Raw genomic sequence first — 21,504 nt, 5'->3', positions numbered from 1 at the left:
TAAATGTAAAAGCAATATGGCATTCAGCATTACTGTTAATAAATAATATATTCATAGATATGGATAAAATTAGCGTTATTCTGTTTTATTATAGGCTACTAGCCTGTATTTTTATTGTTCGCAAAAATTAAACATATATACAATGTGGATTTGTTTTTAATTATACATTGTTAATAAACATCCCTCTTCGTATTTTATTTTAAAATGCAAAAAACGAAAATGTACATATGCATAAAAAATGAAAAATAAAAGCCCTTTTTAATAAAGAGTTAAAATCCACGTGGTGCGCCACAAAGCCCATTCCTCGCCGTCTGTGTGGTTGCTAGTGGCATTCACGACGTTTTGCGACATACCGTACGTGGACGCTCAACTCTCCCGGGTGAGATACCGGCTGAGCGGCGCAGTTGCATAGAAATATCAAAGAAAGCGACTGATAGTCCAATAACACTCTGCACTTTTTGTCAGATCAAAAGCACACGTGGTTCATACGCCGTCTCAGCTGCCCGTAATCGCTCGCGGTAAATGTGGACTCTTTAGTTGAGCTGAAAAGCGACGCGAGGGCAGGCAACTAATTGTCTAAACGGGGCTTGAAGTAAGTTGCCTCCCCAGCGGCGCTTTAAAGGGAAGCCACAGCCCGGATCCCCAGAATAACGGTGAAAATGGACTATGATTTCAAAGTGAAGCTCACCGGGGAGAGAGAACGAGTCGAGGACCTCTTTGAGTACGAGGGATGTAAAGTTGGACGGGGGACATATGGCCATGTGTACAAAGCAAAGAGGAAAGATGGGTGAGTTTGCAGGATGGACTTGTGCAGCGATATGAGGCCTGCGCACCCGTCGCGTTCTGCTCTCAGAAACCAAAACAGACCGTGTGTTATCCGGGGTTTTACAGAGCCACGTCTCTCGTCTTCAAAAAGAGCTTGCTATGCACAGCTCACGGTTTCAGCGGAGGCTTATTTCGAGGGGATTGTGAATGTACGTCAGCAGGCTCGAGTGTTGTTGTGATTGACGAGCTTATGCAGTTATGATGGGCACAGGTGCATTTGATGCAGATTTAGATTTGCAACATCGTGTGGTGCTTTTTCTTCGTCATGACGAGAGCTATATGTGCCCGTGGACCACAAAACCAGTCATAAGGGTCAATTTTTTGAAACTGAGATTTATACTTCATCTGAAAGCTGAATAAATAAGCTTTCCATTGATGTAGGTTTGTTAGGAAAGGAGCATATTTAGTCGAGATACAACTGTTTAGAATCTGAGGGTGCAAAAAAATCAAAATATTGAGAAAATCACCTTTAAAGTTGTCCAAATTAAGTACTTAGCAAGGCATATTACTAATCAAAAATTACGTATTGATATATGGTAGGTATTTACAAAATATCTTCATGGAATATGCTCTTTACTTAACTTGGCATAAAAGAAAAATCGATAATTTTGACCCATAGAGTGTATTTTTGGCTATTGCTACAAATATACCCGTGCTGCTTGTGAGTGGTTTTGTGGTTCAGGGTCACATATTCCCCTCTGCTCTTTCTTAAAGGCATCTTTAAATGGCTGACAAAAGGGCTGCTCTAAAATACACAGCATTGCATAAAATCAGCACTTCTAGTATAAAAGACGGCTCTGATGCCGCTTTGCTTTCTATGCGAATAAAATGCAACATCGTAGCAGCCTTGTATGTTGCCTTTGTCATGTTTTAATTTGGTAACTTTACAAGGTCTCTTTGTTAGTGCATTAACTTACAGTGAGCAATATATGTGACCCTGGACTACAAAACTATTTTTAAGTAGCACAGGTATATTTTTAGCAATCACTAAAAAATACATTGTATGGGTCAAAATGATCAGTTTTTATTTTATGCCAAAAATCATGAGGATATTAACTAAAGATCATGTTCCATGAAGATATTTGTAAATTTCTTACCGTAAATATCCAAACTTAATTTTTGATTAGTAATGTGCATTGCCAAATACTTCATTTGGACAACTTCAAAGGCGATTTTCTCAATGTTTAGATTTTTTTGCACCCTCAGATTCCAGATTTTCGAATAGTTGTGTCTTAGCCAAATATTGCCCTATCTTAACAACCATACATCAATGAAAAGCTTATTTATTTAGATTTCAGATGATGTATTAGTCTTAATTTAAAAAAAAAAAAAGCACCTTATGACTGGTTTTGTGGTCCAGGGTCACATATTTGTTACAGTATTTAATCATCTTTGATAATGTAAGCTCACTTCCATTTAAATGTTTGCCAGAATAATAAATATTTCTCATTGTTAGTTCATGCTAGCTACCTATAATTTCATATTTATACCAATAGAGGGTTTGCACTTATGTCACGATTTGGTCAGTTACCCAAATGTGCAGCCATATTGGCGATTGTCAGATGTAAACAATAGCATGGATTGCACGGTTAATGTACTACTGAATATGGTATTCTGCTAATTTATGCTGACTAAACCATGGACAGTGTTGAAAAAACACCTTGAAGCTGCTAAATCATATAGAGAAGGACTTAATAAGCATGAACTAAAGTTAATAGGTGGTAAAGATGCATACAAGCAGTATTAATTAAGATATTATCCTAATATTTCACCTACCTGACCGGAAATGAGAACAAACACGATTGTTGTCAAGATTCTTGGCCTAGAAAATCCCGGTTGAGTTTGGTCAACCACAAACGCCTTTTGTTCCTCAGAGAGTTTTATGCACTCTTATTTTTGATTTGTTATAACTTTTGGCAATCTGTAGTACTCCAAATGTTTTTCTTGGTCTGACCGTTTAGAACAGCCCAAAACATGACAATAATTGACCATTTTCAGAAGCAATAATAAGCAAAATATGAGTTTCTTTCGGTAAAGTGGCATTGTTTACGTTCAGTTCCGCCAGTGACGTGTCGTAAAAACACTGTATTACCTTTATTTCTTTACAGTTTTCTGTTGTTCCCTTGCAATGCATTTGTCAACTCAGCTGTGTAAAGATATCATTAGTTTCCCAATTTCATGTCAACACCTGAACCATTTCTGGCGCGATTGACGTCACATTTGAGAGATTTGCGTTGAGATTGAGGTTCACTGCACTGTTTTAGAAGATCTTTTTAGCCTTTTTCAGGTTTCTTTTCCTTTTTCTGGTTTCTCTTTCTGTTTGCTGCCCTTTTAAAGTGTCTCTGCAATTGCACTGGTTGCATCAGTGACTTTACTGTCACGTAACAGTTTATAACAGCTGATGTTGAAGATTATGACAGGTTGTTATAACATCAATACACCCTTGAACATGCCCTGGCACATATTGGTTTGTGTCAACAATAGCTTTGCAAGGAATAAAGACCAATGTATTTAACAGAACACCGCTAATTCTGAAGTTGTGATATAGAAATTATGTGCATATATTGTTGTTTATGGAAGAGTGTGGACTATACTGTTGAAATTCAGATTGTGAGGTCTGTTTTATTAGAAGTCTATTAGGAGAAAAAAGGGAGTTGAAATTCTTTTGCTCTGTGTTTTTGGTAACATGCCGATAGGAATATATTCTCCAAAACGTTCTCACACCAGGACGAAAACACAAAGTCTGTGCACTTCATCCAAAGAAGGACAGATGATTCTCTTCGGACGCGGTGATCAAAGGGCTGAGAATAATAGTATAACAAGTGTAACCTTCAAGGATCAGATCATTTGTAACAGTTTTGCTTGATATAATTTCTGAAATTTAAACATGCATTTATCAGGCTTTCTAATAGATAATGCCTCACACATGATAGTCTTATTGAGTTTGAAGAGTCCTGTGATTTTTGCAGTGAATAAACTATTGATTAAGTCAGAATTCATTGTTACTGTACAGCATAGAATGCTGTATTTTGGTCAGTTACCTGGATGCGCAGCCATATTTGAGATACTCAGATGTAAACAACAGAATGGATTGCATAGTTAATGTACTACTGAATGTGTTGCTAATTTATGTTGTCTAAACCACGAAAAAAATGTGTGAAAGCTGCTAAATCATATAGAAAAGGACTTAAGCTGGAAAGGGCGTAATATTTTGACAAAGTAAATAGGTGGTAAAGATACATTCGAGCAGTGATAATTAAGATATTATATTATTTATATTAAGATATTATTATTGTTATATTTCATCTACATGACTGGAAATGATAAGAATAAACACAAATGTTGTCAAGTTTAATTCACTGGAAATCCTGGTTCAGTATAGCCAACCACAAATGCATTTTGTTCCTCAGACAGTTTATTCACACTTCTCCTTGATTTGTTATAACTTTTAGTACTCAAAATGTTTTTCCTGGTCTGACCGATTAGTACAGCCCAAAAATGACAACAATTGACCATTTTCAGCAGCAATAATCAGTAAAATTTGTGTTTGGTTCAGTGGCATTGTTTACATTCAGTTCTGCCAATATGGCCGATTGAGGATGTCGTTAAAACACTCTATATGTAAATTATATATAATCAAATTATATTATAGACTAGTGTCTGTGAATATTACATCACAAAAAAGACTCCTATATAGTTTAACAGTAGAATGTACTTAAAAATGTATTCAAACATTATTTTTGAAGTAATATCACTCAATATCACAATGTTGTAAGTACAACAGAGCTGCACAACAAAGGTTTACTGTTAGTATTTTGCTTTTGTGCAGCACTTTGCCAAAAAAGTTGTTTTTTTTTTTCATTGTCACCATATTTGATATGTATTAAATCATAAATCAAGAAAAATTAATACTGACAACACAGAATTCTAAAGAGATAAAATATTTCACACATACTTTAGGTTTTGTTCATTCAATTCATTAGACATCCTTTTTTGTTATTAAAATGTAACAAAATCATTAAAAGAATAAACTAATTTATTAGGGCTCTAATTCTAGCTGCAGTGTCTGTTAAAACCTACTCATGGAATAAAATTAAACAACCACTAAAAAGTTTTGCATTTATTGATTAATAATTAGGGATGCAACTTAATAATAAAAAAACTAGAAAGTTCTACATTTTACTTGAGCTGGTATTTTTTGCTTTGCAAGCTTGACAGAAACTAACCCTCAGTCTCAATCAGAATCTCTGCAGGAAGTCAGTGGTCACATGTTTTCAGTAGGGGTGTAACGATACACAGTACATTTATTTATATTTATATTTATATTTTTATATATATATATATATATATATATATATAAAAAATATAAATAGTATAGTATAGATATAGTATAGTATAAATATACTAAATCAAATATATTTCAAGTATTTATTCCTTGTATGTATATAGGCTATGTACTGCGCATATATATATATATATATATATATATATATATATATATATATATATATATATGCGCAGTACATAGCCTATATACATACAAGGAATAAATACTTGAAATATATATATATGCGCAGTACATAGCCTATATACATACAAGGAATAAATACTTGAAATATATTTGATTTAGTTAACAGATAAACAAGGGAAAAAAATAACATAGCCTATAAATGCTGAGTTTCAGTTCATTTTTGTTCACTATTGAAACTCAAATGGCAGAAAGTGACATCCTGTTTGTATTTTACAAAAAACCTTTTACAGTGATGCATTATTAACAAGACAGTAAATTACTGTTTTCAGTTGATTTTGCTGGTATAAGTAATCGAGCCGGTGCACACACACACAAAACATATCAGTTCCAGCGTTGCTGACTTGAAAGCGCAGTTTGTACTTTATCAAAATAAAATACAGTGAACCAAATATCAGCACGCCCGCCTCATTGTGTCACTGTTGTAACGCGACTGAAGTACAAAGTCTGTAATTGACATAAACAATAGTTTAGCATTTGGATACATCGCAAATACGGAAATATTATGTAATATTTGGATTTGTGCCGATGAGAGAGGTAGGATACAAGAGCACAAAGCTCCATTTCGCAAACAGCGTTGCATTACTGCATGCGCCCCCTTGTGGATTGAAGTTGAATTGCGTGTATTCGTTGTAAGGCCTCATGCACCGTACTGAGATGTCCTTACCGTGACAGTTCAGTACGAATACGTGTATCGTTACACCCCTTGTTCATCAGTCGGCCATATTGGCGGCACTGAAAGTAAACAATGCCACTGAACCGAACAAACTTGCATATTTTGCTGATAATTTCTGCTGAAAATGATCAATTATTGTCATGTTTTGGTCTGTACTTATCGTTCGGACCGGAAAAAAAACATCTGGGGTACTATAGACCGCCAAAAGTTAAAATAAATCAAGGAGAAAAGTGCAAAAAACTGACTAAGGAGCAGGCGTTTGTGGTTTGCCAAACTGAAACAGGCTTTCCAGAGCAAGAATCTTGACAACATTTGTGTTTGTTCTTATCATTTCCAGTCAGGTAGGTGAAATATTAGCTTGTACGTACGTATCTTTACCACCTATTAACTTTAGTTTGTCAGAATATTGCACCTTTTCCTGCTTTCTAAGTCCTTCTCTATATGATTTTGCAGCTTCCACACATTTTTTTTCCCGTGGTTTAGACAGCGAAAAATTAGCAGAACAACATATTCAGTAGTACATCTGAGTATCGCCAAAATGGCAGCGCATCTGGGTAACGCATTGAGGCTGCTGAAGTAGCATTCTCCCAATCTGCATTGTATTTTATTGTATTTAGGGTTTTCACAAGATATTTGTTTCAGTTATTGTGTTCGGCATGCTAATTTTATGTTTATTGGTCATTTGGTTTTTGCGGAGCAATCTTTATTTCACACCAATTGCAAACACTTGGCGGCGTAAGAATGGATCTGCTGATGAGTTACTGTTGGTTCTGAAGTGCCGGCCTTTCAGTGAGACCCGTCAGACAAACCCAGAGCTGGGCTATTAAAGTCCAGACTGCCTGGCGGCCAAAGTCTCACTTGAAGGTCCTAAGTGTTTAAAGATGTTTTTGTTCACCATAGAAGCTGATTGTTTATGAGCGGTTTACAGCTAATTTGTTCTCCAGAAACTGGACAGGGCGTTGTGAGGTTTTTATAGGCTGGTGTTTTTTTGCAGGACTTCATTTCAGCATTACCCTCATGCCTCGCATTAGTCGTCCGGAGGCTTATGAGTTTTCAAAGGTGTGCTGCTGGTAATAAAAGAGCCAAAATCATCTGCTTAAAATTCTGCTTGGTCTTTCCCAGTGGATTCATAATATGATATGTGGATATAGATTTAGTGAAATGCAGTGTACTGAAAAGTAATTGCGGTTGCTGATATGTCTGTTTGCAGGAAGGATGATAAAGATTATGCTCTAAAGCAGATTGAAGGCACAGGGATCTCTATGTCCGCCTGCAGAGAGATAGCAGTAAGTACATCAAGCTTTAAACGTGTTTCTGTCAAGAGGATCTTCAAGTAGCTCTGGCACATGCCATCTTGGTTAAACAAGTTCCTGGAAATACATTTGCAGCATGTGAATATTTTAAGAGTGTTAACTATAACTAGCTCTATGCATTTTTAAGTACATTTGTATATGTATATTCTCATGTAGTTTGCAGTAAAGGGATAGCTCACTTAAAAAATGAAATGTTATGTCATTATTTTTGTCACCTTCATGTTGTTTCCAAACCCATATGATTTCAATAGAATGAAAGTGAATGTAAACTACGGCTTTTAAGCTTCAAATGTTAAAAATACACAATTAAAATATCATAAAATAGTCCATACTATGCTGATAAGCTGAAATATTTGTTTAAGAAACAGACCAAAATTTAACCTTTCCCTAACATACTGACGTTTTGTCAGTTTCATAGACAAATGCTTGTTTTGGGTCAGTGTTTCAGGGGAACCAGTTCACAGCTGAATGGCTGCATCCAAAATCACATACTTCCCTACAATATATTGGGTGAAAAACAGTATGCAAACAGAGTAGTATGTCAAAATTCACAATATACCTAAAACAATTAGCAAAACATTCCCGATTGACTTGCAAAGTTCTGAAGTACACATCCAAAGGACACTTTAATGTCCCGTGAGGCCACGAGAGAGGATTTTAGAATGGCATTGAAGTGATACAACTGACACAGATAGATCATATGACAGTGACAACGTGATGAATGTAGTACGTCCAGATTACATTCATACTATGTGGGACATTAAAAACCATGTTTACTACCTACTCAGTACCTACTCACGGAGTATGTGATTTGGTTTTCCATTTCAGCTACAGTCTACTGAAAGTGAAGATTATTAGTAAATAACTTAAAAAGATCACTCACACAAAAATGAAAATTACCCCATGGTTTACTTACCTTCAAGTCTTCCTAGGTGTATATGACTTTCTTCTTTCAGACTAATACAATCTGAGTTATATGAAAAAAATCCTGGCTCTTCAAAGCTTTATAATTGCAGTGAATGGGTGTTGAAATTTTGAAGTCCAATAAAGTACATCCATCTGTCATAAAAAGTATTAATAAAGGCCTTCTGAAGTGAATTTGTGTAAGAAAATATCCATATTTACAACTTTTTAAACCGTAATCTCTAGCTTCTGCTAACTCTCGTATACGTGATCACGAGAAAGTGGCATTCCAGCGGATGACGTAGGATGTGGGCATAGCGTAGGTTTGGTGAGAATATGCTAGTCCGCCACTGGAAAGTGGAACACCACTTTCTCGTGAACATGTGTATGTAAGATAGCGGAAGCTAGAGATATAAGGTTATTTTTCTTTTACAAGCACATCGGTTCACTTTATAAGGCCTCTATTAACTCCTTGGAGCCATGTGGAGTGTTTTTTATGATGGATGAATGCACTTTATTGGACTTCAAAATCTCAACACCCATTCACTGCCATTATAAAGCTTGAAAATATTTTAATGTAACTCCGATTGTATTAGTCTAAAAGAAAAAAAGTCATACACACCTAGGATTGCTTGAGGGTGAGTAAATCCCTTTAAATTTCAGTTTATGCATCACACAAACCTGTCATTTGGTTTAATATGACTTAAAGGAGAAGTCCACATCCAGAACAACAATTTACAGATAATGTACTCAGCCCCTCGTCATCCAAGATGTTCATGTCTTTCTTTCTTCAGTCGTAAAGAAATAGGTTTTTTTTTTTTTTTTTTTTTTTTTGAGGAAATCATTTCAGATTTTTTCTCCATATAAGACTGACATGGTGCCCCGGTTTTGAACTTCCAAAATGCAGTTTAAATGCGGCTTCAAACGATGCCAAATGCAGTTGTAAATGATCCCAGCCGAGGAAGAAGGGTCTTATCTAGCAAAATTCATAAAAAAAATTAAATTTAAATACTTTTTAATGTCAAACACTTGTCTTGTCTTGCTCTCCCTAAACTCTCTGTATTATTTTTATGAAAATAACCGATCATTTCGGTAGATAAGACCCTTCTTCATTGCATTTGGGATTTTGGGATTGTTTGAAGCCGCATTTAAACTGCATTTTGGAAGCTCAAACTTGGGGCACCATAGCAGCCCATTATATGGAGAAAAGTCCTGAAATGTTTTCTTAAAAAAAAAACATAATTTCTTTACGACTGAAGAAAGAAAGACATGAACATCTTGGATGACAAGGGGGTGAGTACATTATCTGTAAATTGTTGTTCTGGAAGTGGACTTCTCCTTCTCCTTTACACAGACAAAGACACATTTCTAATGTGCATTTAAAGGAGAGGTTCACTTCCAAAACAAAAATTTACAGATAATGTATTCACCCCGGTGTTATCCAAGATGTTCATGCCTTTATTTCTTCGGTGGTAAAGAAATTGTTTTTTGAAAAAACATTTCAAGAATTACCTCCATATAGTGGACCTCAATGGTGCCCTCGTGTTTGATCATCCAAAGTGCAGTTTAAATGCAGATTCAAAGGGCTTTAAATGATCCCAGCTAAAGAAGAAGGGTCTTATCTAGCGAAACAATCAGTCATTTTCTTAAAAAATAAATAATTTCCTTTTTAACCTCAAATGCTCATCTTGTCTAGCTCTGCCATGTGCATGCGTGCTCTGTGTAATCCAGGTCAATACAGTTAGGGTATGTCGAAAAACTCACTTTACATCTCATTTTCTCATCCAACTTTAAAATCGTCCTACATTGCTGCAGAAGTACCCGACCCAGTGTTTACAAAGTGAAGATGCAATGAAGGTCAAACGCCCTTACAAAAAAAGGTAAAACGACAAATGAGGACGGTTTTTAAGTTGGAGGAGAAAATGAGATGGAAATTTTTCGACATACCCTTACTGTGTTGACCTGGATTACAAAGAATGCACTCATGCGCATTGCAGAGCTAGACAAGATGAGCATTTGAGGTTAAAAAGTATATAAATTGTAAAATTTTTTTTTTAATAAAAAGACCTATTGTTTCGCTAGATAAGACCCTTCTTCCTCAGCTGGGATTGTTTAGAGCCCTTAGAAGGTTCATTTAAACTGCATTTTGGACGTTCAACTCGTGGGCACCATTGAAGTCCACTATATGGAGTTAATTCCTGAAATATTTTCCTCAAAAAACTATTTATTTACAACTGAAGAATGAAAGGCATGAACATCTTGGATGACAAGGTGGTGAGTACATTATCTGTAAATTTTTGTTCTGGAAGTGAACTTCTCCTTTAAATATACTGCAGTCATATTTTGAAGCTTGAAGCCTCCAGTCCCTATTCACTGTAATTGCATGGAAAAGAGCAACTAGCACATTAGTCAAACTTTCTCCTTTGTGTCCCTTAGTCATACAGGTTTGGAACAACATGAGGGTGAATAAACAATGACAATTTTTATTTTCAGCTGAACTGTCATTGTAATAAGCATTACTTCAGGCTGAAGTGATTTCGTGCACTGTGGGTGCTCTGTAGATGTCTGTCTCAGCATGTGCGCCTGTGTGTGTTCATTCTTGTTTGCTCCCTGCAGCTGCTGCGTGAACTGAAGCACCCCAATGTGATCTCACTGCAGAAGGTTTTCCTGTCACATGCAGACCGCAAAGTGTGGCTTCTCTTTGACTACGCTGAACATGACCTCTGGGTAACATACAGTCGAACGTTCATGCACACACACAGAGAAATGTTTGTATATAGCACATATCTTGCTGAGGGTCTACGTGTCTTTGCAGCACATCATTAAGTTCCACAGAGCCTCCAAGGCCAATAAGAAGCCTCTTCAGCTGCCACGTGGGATGGTAAAGTCTTTGCTCTACCAGATCCTGGACGGCATCCACTATTTGCACGCCAACTGGGTCCTGCACAGAGACCTGGTGAGAGTCAATATGTTATATTAAACAGTTAATATTCATCCAGATGTAGCTATTTTGACTTGTTTATCATTCTTTTTGTGATCATCTTGCTTAATAAATTCTACTGAGTAGAATGTTGTGATATTTCCATGACAATTTCCAGTAGGTGGTATAATTTATAAAAGAATATTTGAATATATTCTTTCCACAACAGATGTATGTATGCATGTATGTTTTTATTTATTTTTCATTTTATTTATTTTATTTTGTATTTATTTTAATTAATTTATTTATTTTAATTATTTATTTATTTTGTTTATTTTAATTTTTTTATTTAATTTTTTTTTTGTTTGAGGATCAAATATTTGGGGGGAAATTAAATGTAACATTAATAACACTAAATATTAATATTAATTATTATTATTATTATTATTATTATTATTATTTAAATAAGTTAAAGTAGGTTTTAAAATTAAAAAATAAAAAAATTATAAAAATTAAAATGACATCTTAACAAAATAAAGGCTAGTTCAGAATATTAAAAAATATTAATACATAATATGTGACCCTGGACCACAAAACTAGTCGTAAAAGCTGAATAAATAAGTTTTCCATAAATTTTTTGTTTTTTTAGGATATGACAATATTTGGCTGAGATGCACTATTTCAAATTCTGGAATCTGAGGTTGCAAAAAAATCTGAATACTGAGAAAATCACATTTAAAGTTGTCCAAATGAAGTTCTTAGCAATATATATTACTAATCAAAAATTACGTTTTTATATATTTACGGTAGGAAATTTACAAAATATCTTCGTGGAACATGATCTTTACTTAATGTCCTAATGATTTTTGGCATAAAAGGAAAATCTATCATTTTTGACCCATACAATGTATTTTTGGCTATTGCTACAAATATACCCATGCTACGTAAGACTGGTTTTGTGGTCCAGAGTCACATATAATTGAGAATATTTTTATATTTATCCATAATACTGTTTCCAAATAATGCATGAATGAAGACTTCTAGATAAATTTAAAGGAATTCTTGCTAAATGCTAAAGGAACCAAGCGTCATTTAGCATCAGTATTTTTTTAAATGCATTCCGTTTAGAAACATTACAAAGAAGTTACAGCATCAGATATCACACTGAAATGAGAGAGGAAGTGTTACAACTAAGAACTTTGACTGTTTCACCACAGAAACCTGCCAACATATTGGTAATGGGAGAAGGTCCTGAAAGAGGACGTGTGAAGATAGGTATGACATCAGCTCTGTTTCCTTTCTCATGCAACAAAAAATAAGAGATGTGTGCACCTGAGTGTCGTTGCACAAACATAACCATTTTTAAAATTCTGTCCCTTATGCGCAGCTGATATGGGTTTTGCACGGCTCTTCAACTCACCACTGAAGCCTTTAGCAGATCTGGATCCTGTAGTTGTTACGTTCTGGTACAGAGCACCAGAGCTGCTGCTGGGAGCCAGGCATTACACCAAAGCCATCGGTGAGATGTTTATGAGTGTGTGTGCAAATGCACATTTAAAAAGTGTGTTTTAGATTTGAAGACTTTATTTTTTTCTCTCCTTCACAGATATCTGGGCGATTGGCTGTATCTTTGCTGAGCTTTTGACCTCAGAGCCTATCTTCCACTGTCGACAGGAGGACATTAAGACCAGTAATCCCTACCATCACGATCAGCTGGACCGGATCTTTAATGTCATGGGCTTTCCTGCAGGTATTCATTGTCTACTTGACGTTTAAAGACCTATTATGCCCCTTTTTACTAATCTCAGGTGTCCTCAGAATGTGTCTATGAAGTTTCAGCTCAAAATACCCCACAGATCATTTTGAGTGAAAGCAGAAACATGTTTTTGTGCATGTCTCTTTAAATGCAAATGAGCTGCTGCTCCCCGCCCCCTTTTCCAGAATAAGGCTGTACCTTTACAGTTTGTACTTCATATACTCTGCTAAAAAACATCTGTTTGGTTTTGATTGTCGTGTCTATCGCACTGAAACCATGCGTTTTAAAGCCATATCAGTTTAAACTACTGATATATGGTTTTCGTAGCACGCACATCAAAAACATGCACACAGAAAGGGTTTGTCACACAGCATGTGAGTACTAAATTAAGTTCTCTTTCATGTCTTATTGCACTTAAACAAAAAACAGTTGGTTATGTTTGTGAAGGTAAACCACTGGGGGATGAAATTGCTTGTTTTTCACATGCTTGTAAGAAAGCTTTACCAAAACAAAGTTACTGGGTTGTTCTTTTTCATGTTTTCTTGGATGGTAGGTTCACTGGGGACCCAATTATAGCACTTAAACACAGAAAAAGTCTGATTTTCATGATATGTCCCCTTTAAATCAAGGCGATTTAGTCAAAACTTTGAGACTGAGAGACTTTTGTTAGGAGTTGTCCTGAAGGTCCCTCAGTGTGTTTTTAATGAGTTAAAGTTAATTTTCTCTTGTATAAACAATCCATAAAAGTGAAAAATCTATGCTTTTTTTGTTGTTTACATATTTGTAAGGTTGTATGTGTGTAAGGATGAATTTAACAATTCTAGTTGAAGTCCTGATTGCTTTTAGTAAATTTATTCTTTACTTTTAAGAAAAAAATTAATGTAATTCAGTTTTCAGCGCCAAACAATGTTGTTATTGTTAACTAAAAGTAAAGCCGATACAAATAATTTTTTGGTAGGCCTACATAGCCTAATAAGCACTCAAACGCACAAAAAAAACACTTGGCGCGTTGCCCTGGCAGATATAATAATTATGAATGTGTCTGGGAAAAACAGCAAGGAGACTGCATTAATGTTTTAATAATTTATTGATAAACTAGTGCTTTCCTTGGATGCACCTGTATGCATGTTTCATATGTATTACATATTCTGAGGATATTTGTTTTCTGTTTGAATTTGTTCATTTGAAAGTAGACATTTCAGTCTCTATAGATATATTTTTCATGCCTGTAAAGTAAGATTACACAGAGTTTTTTGAAGTGTCGGGCTCAAGTTCACAGAGATGGCAGAAAGTCCTGTTTGCTTTATTTATTTTACAAAAGTCCAACGTTTTGTTGTTATTGTGAGTGCACACAAATAAGCAGAGTCTTTACAAATTCAAAAGATCTGTTACTTTTATCTGTATGACCGAAAATGACCCAGTATTTTAAGAGCAAGTGACCACACCGGCGCCTCCTTCTGTCATGCAGTGAGCACGCTACTGTTCAGCTTCCACACTTTGCACAGATACTTCAATAGCGCACACTTTTCTAGGTTAACATTAGATTGATCTGCCGTGTAAAGTTGCTACTACATACATCTTTAAGATGATAAGCCATATTTGAGGTTGATGAATGATAGGTGGGTGTTTGGATGTCCTGCCTGATGTACTGTATTATCACATACCCCAGCCGTTAACGATCTGTCCATCACTGCGTGACTTCGCCACTTCCTGTGGATTTTTTTTTTTTTTTTTTTTTTTCTGCGACTAAGCAACTAATACATTTTGGACGACCAATCCTCTCCTTGTCAACTATTAGGGGGCAGCCCTACTAAAATTTAAAGAAAACTGAAAATATAAAAATAAAGGCAAATTCAAAATATTAAGAGAAAATGTATAATAGTATATAAATAACTAACATAACACTGTTGTCAAATGAATATTTGTTGTTTAAATATTCATATTTGCAGTTACAGTTCAGCAGACGTTAATGGTTCACAATGCTTTAGTCGATTGTCCTGATAATCTTTGTAATCTAATTTTCTTCTCAGATAAAGACTGGGAGGACATTAAGAAGATGCCGGAACACTCTACGTTGATGAAAGACTTTAGGAGGAATACGTTAGTTTGATTTCATCAAAATGTCATACTAATATGGCGTTTCACTGACAGTGGTTTTTGATTTGATGCCGTTTGTCCCTCTTGCTCTAGGTACACTAACTGCAGCCTTATAAAGTATATGGAGAAGCATAAAGTCAAACCTGACAGCAAAGCATTCCACTTGGTAAGTGGGCGAATAGAGTTGCAAGTCTCATGTATTCGTTCTCACGTGTTTAAGTGTTAACTTCTGAACTCCCTCTCAGCTGCAAAAGCTGCTTACTATGGACCCAATCCGCCGAATCACATCTGAGCAGGCCATGCAAGACCCGTACTTCCTGGAGGAGCCTTTACCCACGTCTGAGTGAGTGATTTTAAGCGTAAAATCAGCTTTCTGTATGACATGAACTATTATGATAAGGATTTCTGTGTGTTATGTATGTACAGTGAAATTAGGTCAACCACAGAGCATTACTTACGTAAGATGTTGTTTAAGAAATATTTAAAATAGCTGTGTTGTGTTTAGTGTCTTTGCTGGCTGCCAGATTCCTTATCCCAAACGAGAATTCCTGACAGAAGAAGAGCCGGAAGATAAGGCAGATAAAGTAAGAAATGTGTGTTTTTCTGCTTCTTTGACTATTTCACTGTGTGTAAATGTTTTTTCTGACCATTTAAAGGGGACATCGGATGCAGAATTCACTTTTACATGGTGTTTGCATGTAAATGTGTCTCAGGAGTGTGTGGACACCACCACCCTACAATGATAAAAATTTATTCACTTCTTTTTTTAATCCCCAAAAAACTAAATGGTCTCAATTATCAAGGCGTTTTAATTTTCTGAGCAACATGATGTCATACTGCTCAGGCCCCGCCCACGATCACTGATGGACTGTCCCGTATTAGCATATTTCCGCACTCAGCCAGTTGTACGCTTTCCGCCGTTTTTTTTTGCTCGAGCAGCTGTAGCAACAACGTCTTGTAAGCAATGCAGGTGTTTTGTAGTGTACACAGCGGCTCATTATCATTTAAAGAGACATGCACTGAAACGGGCAGCTGTGAACCAAGCTGTTTTTGACAAGGTAAAAAGGTGTTATTTTATGCGACCATTGAGGAATTTTAACCAAAGCATGTAGCAGACATTTCATGAAGACCCTAAAGAATCATACCAACGTGGAAAATGGGCATCCGATATCCCCTTTAATTTTTTATTGTTGTTATTATTATTATTATTATTATTATTATTCATTTATTTATTTTTATTTTTTTTTTTTTTACAATTATATAAGAAAAAATATGCATTGATTCATGCCCCCTGACCCATTTAGAGGCTTTGCTCAGCATAATTGGTTTATAAAATAATTTGTGATTGATTTGATTTATTAGCGTATGAATGTATATAGATTACATTTTTAATTGAAAGCTGTGATGTTTGTTTTATATACATTGTAATTTTCTTTCTCCCCTAAAACTGCAGAAAAACCAGCAGCAGCAGCAGCAGGGGAACAACCACACCAATGGGGCGGGGCACACAGGTAACCCTGACAACAGCCACGCACAAGGCCCGCCTCTGAAGAAGGTGAGAGTGGTTCCGCCCACTACTACCTCAAGTGGCCTGATCATGACCTCAGATTACCAGGTAACACATGTAAACATGAATCTTTATCTTTTTTTCCCCTTGTATTTTACAAACAGGCTTGAAAATTAATCTTCTATTGCCCATCAGCCATAATAGATCACATTTTTCCAATTACTTACTTTATTTCCTTATTGTTAAAAGGTTGGGTCATTTTTTTTTTTTTATATATATAATAATGTTTTTGAAATGAGTCTCTTAATTTACATGATCAAAATATAGTAAAAATGCTATAATAGTGAAATATTTCTACATTTTAAAATAAATGTTTTCTATTTTAATGTATTTTAAAATGCATTTTATTCCTGTGATGCAAAGCTGAATTTTCAGCATCATTACTCCAGTCTTTAGTGTCACATGATTCTTCAGAAATTATTTTAATGTGCTGATCTGTTGCTTAAGAAACATTGACCTAATTGTCAATGTTCAAAACAGCTGCTTTAATCTTTAATATATTTGTGATATATATACATATATATATATATATATATATATATATATATATATATATATATATATATATATATATATATATATATATATATATATATATATAAATAAATATATATATATATATATAAATATAAATATATAAATATAAATATATAAATATATAAATATAAATATATATATATATATATATATATATATATATATATATATATATATATATACATATATTTATTTTTATTTATTTTTTAGGTGACAGAAATAATAATTTATTATTTATAATAATTTATATAATTTATTTGAAAATCTAAAATGGGAATCTTTTGTTACAATGTAGAAGTTTTTACTGTAACTTTTTATCAGTTTAATTACATATACACTGCCATTCAAAAGTTTGGAATCATTAAGATTTTTAATTATTTTTTTTTAATTATTTTCTGCTCCTCAAGGCTGCATGATTATTTGATTAAAAATACAGAAACAGTAATACAGTCAAATATTGCTATTTAAAATAGTGTTTTTCTATTTTAATATACTTTAAGATATAATTTATTTCTGTGATGCAAAGCTGAATTTTCAGAATCATTAATACTTCAGTGTCAAATGATCCTTCTAATTATTCTAATATGCTGATTTATTATCAATGTTGGAAAGAGTTGTGCTGATAAATATTTGTTTTAGGATTCTATGATGAATAAAACACTAAAAAGAACAGCATTTATTTAAAATAGAAATATTTTGACACTACTGTTAAAAGTTATATCAGAATGATTTCTGAAGGATCATGAGACACTGAAGACTGGAGGAATGATGCTAAAAATTCAGCTTGCATCACAGGAATAAATTCTATTTTAAAGTATATTAAAATAGAAAAACACTCTTTTTAATTTCAATAATATTTCAAAATATTACAGATTTTTCTGCATTTTTCAATTAAACGCAGCCTTGATGAACAGAAAAGTCTTATTTAAAAAAAAAAAAAAAAAAAAATTACAAATCTTACTGATCCCAAACTTTAGAACGACAGTGTGTGTATAAGATTAAACCACACTATATCTGTGTAACTAAGCAAATTTAAACACACAATACTATTAATATTTATGCATTTACCACATGCTTTTATCCACAGATAATGAGTGACAGAGATATCAGTTGTTTGTATTCACATCGTCTCTGGTGTTCAAAGTGGATAATCCATTTCCATTTTCCTCCACGCTTTCAGTGAGATCCTGAAAGTTTCCATTTAGATCCATTCGTTTGTGTCTTGAGTGCTTGCTGCTCCATACATAAGCAGCGAAGTTCCACTTAAAGATCTTAAAAACAGTCAGATTGCCCCATGCATTGTTCTTTCCTGTATAGTTCAAATCCTGAATGTTATACGCTGTTTTTCTGTGTTCCAGCGCTCCAATCCACATGCTGCCTACCAGAACCCAGGACCAAGCACATCATTGCCCCAAAGCAGCATGGGATACTCCTCTACCTCCCAGCAGCCTCCACAGTACTCACACCAGACCCACCGCTACTGAGTCAGGCCACGCCCCCCTCTCACAGTGCCCAATAGGGAGAATGTACTTAGGGAGGCGGGTGTGGACCTGAGCCGAACCGCCCTCTTACCCACACTGGGCGCTTTGCTGTGCAGCATCTCCACCGCAGGAACAATAACCGTAACCTAACAACACATCACCGTATCATACAGCCGATATTATCCTCCGCTGACAAAAGGAGAAAGAGAAAAAAAAATAAATAATAGACTCTAAAATGAAAAAAAAAGCTGATGAAAAGCGGATATTTGTTCCATTGGTGATAGTTCAAGTCTTCGCTGCAAGTCTGTGATACTTCACGAAAAAGAAAAACACAAAAAAAGCAACAAACATTCTTGATATGTGGTACTGAACAGCTGCACTATGTAGTGAGACTGGTTTGGAGTGAGGTGGAGATCCACCGTACCATCCAATCTCTTTAGCCCCAGTCCTTCTTGCCCTCACTTTGAAATCCGTTGGCCTCTCCAAGACTTAAAGCTGCTATGTGACTGCCAGCAAAGACAGAATGACATTTGTCTGTCTGTCTCTCCGTCTGCCCTTATACACATACACACACACATACACACACACACACACACACACATACTGAAGCACTCACTCTTTTAGCCCATTGCTGGGGACCGAATTCTCTGTGCTGGAGCTGCTGACTGAAGCATAATGAGAACCTCTAGTGCCCCCTGCTGGATCATACTGGTAGAAGGCGGTATAAAAAAAACAACAAACTTGATTTTAGTAGTTAATAATTTAATGTTTTGGTTTTATGTTAGGAGAGGTCAGCAACTTCCATTTTGCTGTCAGACCGGCTGTTATGCGTGAAAGATCGGCCTTAGAAGTTCATGACAAAAGTTGTGTGGACAGCAGATTGAACATGCATTGTACTGTATTGTAATGAAATATTTTACATGAAACAAATATCCTGACAATAAAAGTGGAAGCGTTTAAAAAAAAAAAAAAAGAAAAAAAAAAGAAAGAAAGAAGCTTTTATTTCTGTGTTTGTTTGTGTGAGTGCTGGCATGCGTCTACAAGGCCAATGATGTTTTTATTATTTTAAATTCATTTTTAGCATTTTTGTTGAGTCCATTTTCATTAGGAATTATGGCTGCATTTTTTTTCCTATTTAAATGTATGATATTTATACTTTATGAAGACAGATCTTTGAGGTTGTTTCACTAGACAAGTGCTATACTGTAGCGCTAGCTTGGCAGGAAAAGATAGTTTTCTGCCTGGTGTTATTTTAGTATATTGCTAAGCCTGTTACAAAGGACTATTATACTGTGGTGTTATTGTTTATAACAATGATTACATTAACATCCAGACTTGGGCGGTTAAATGAGCTAATTAATGGCTCAGACTGCTCTAAATGTAATTGCCATATTGTCGGTTTAATAATGTTTCAAAATAAGTCCTATGTTAAATTTATTTCTTGATTATTTACAGTAAAACTAGTCTCCCCTAAAATGGTTATTTTGGCCTATTTTGGTTATATTTCCCACTTTTGGCTGCCTTGACTAGATCCAATTTAAGTTTATTTAAATGTATTAAATTGATATTTAGTTAATTATAAAATGTATTTATTAAAATTTATTATAAAATAAATTTGCATTTAAAAAATATTTTTGTAACTCCTGAATAACAGCTTAAACTAGATGAAATTTTATATGTATTTATATATATTTTATTTAGATATTTTGTATATATTTTAAAAATATTTGCATGTATTTATTTTTGTTCATATAATTAATATGAATAACTATAATATAAATATTAATATAAATAAATATATTTAATATATAAACATATTTTACTTAAATATATTTTACTTAAATATATCCGTGCATCCGTGTGTATTTATGTATGCATAATAAATATACACAATACACACACATATTATGTGAACAAAAAACTTTTATTTTGGGTGCGATTAATTGCAATCAATCGTTTAACAGTGCTAATCAAAATATAAAATGTATAAAAGAATAAAAAATAAATTTTTAAGACTGAAAATTCAGTCTAATTTATTTTTTTGTGCTGGGCAACGATTAATCGTGATTAATCACATTCAAAATAAAAGTTTGTGTGTACATAATATATGTATGTGTGCTGTATATATTTTGAAAATATTTACGTTTATATGTATATATTTATATTCATGCAATTTATGTTGTATATAAATATATTTGATATATAAACAACATGTTTTTCTTAAATATATAAATGCATGTGAGTGTATATATATATACACATACACATAATAAATATACAAAGTACACACACATACATTATGTACACAAAAACTTTATTTTGGATGTGAATAATTGCGATCAATCGTTTAACAGTGCTAATCAAAATATAAAATGTATAAAAGAATAAAAAATACATTTTTAAGACTGAAAATTCAGTCTAATTTATTTTTTTGTGCTGGGCAACGATTAATCGTGATTAATCACATTCAAAATAAAAGTTTGAGTGTACATTATGTTTGTGTGCTGTATGTATTTTGAAAATATTTACGTTTATATGTATATATTTATATTCATGCAATTTATGTTGTATATAAATATATTTAATATATAAACAACATGTTTTTCTTAAAATATATATATATGCATGTGAGTGTATATATATATACACACATAATAACCAAATACAGTACACACACATATTTTATGTACACAAAAACTGTTACTTTGGATGTGATTAATCGATGCCCAGCAATATTTATTTTTCTTTTATACATTTTGACAGTTTAATCACTTCCAAAATAAGTTTTTGTTTACATAGTATATATGTGTGTACTGTATTTGGTTATTTTATATATATATATATATATATACATACACAAACATTATGTTTTAAAAATGTTTATATTTATAATATTAGTTT

The 21,504-nt window shown here is 34.0% G+C and overlaps 1 protein-coding gene across 2 annotated transcripts; it reads left to right on the top strand.

Moving 5' to 3' along the window:
• Positions 1-309: 309 nt before the first annotated feature.
• cdk8 (cyclin-dependent kinase 8) lies at positions 310-19,584 on the top strand. Of its 2 annotated transcripts, none has more exons than XM_051098550.1 (13): positions 310-787; positions 7,240-7,315; positions 10,862-10,972; positions 11,061-11,201; positions 12,383-12,440; positions 12,553-12,684; positions 12,772-12,915; positions 14,952-15,021; positions 15,112-15,184; positions 15,264-15,361; positions 15,524-15,602; positions 16,472-16,633; positions 18,481-19,584. In XM_051098550.1, the coding sequence occupies exons 1-13, from the start codon at positions 660-662 to the stop codon at positions 18,604-18,606; spliced, it is 1,398 nt and encodes a 465-aa protein (XP_050954507.1). In that variant the 5' UTR covers positions 310-659; the 3' UTR covers positions 18,607-19,584. The 2 variants fall into 2 exon arrangements, with proteins under 2 accessions (XP_050954507.1, XP_050954506.1); XM_051098549.1 differs by having other exon boundaries at positions 15,524-15,611.
• The last annotated feature ends 1,920 nt before the right edge of the window (positions 19,585-21,504 follow it).

Source organism: Labeo rohita, chromosome 24 (assembly GCF_022985175.1).
Source record: "Labeo rohita strain BAU-BD-2019 chromosome 24, IGBB_LRoh.1.0, whole genome shotgun sequence".
NCBI classification, from domain to species: Eukaryota; Metazoa; Chordata; class Actinopteri; order Cypriniformes; family Cyprinidae; genus Labeo; species Labeo rohita.
This window is presented reverse-complemented; position numbering and strand designations above follow the sequence as displayed.

Coding starts and splice junctions, on each gene's coding strand:
- cdk8 (XM_051098549.1), top strand. CDS start 660: ATGGACTATGATTTCAAAGTGAAGCTCACCGGGGAGAGAGAACGAGTC. Junction 12,441..12,552: donor AAGAGGACGTGTGAAGATAG/GTATGACATCAG, acceptor CCTTATGCGCAG/CTGATATGGGTTTTGCACGG. Junction 15,612..16,471: donor AGGCAGATAAAGTAAGAAAT/GTGTGTTTTTCT, acceptor CTAAAACTGCAG/AAAAACCAGCAGCAGCAGCA.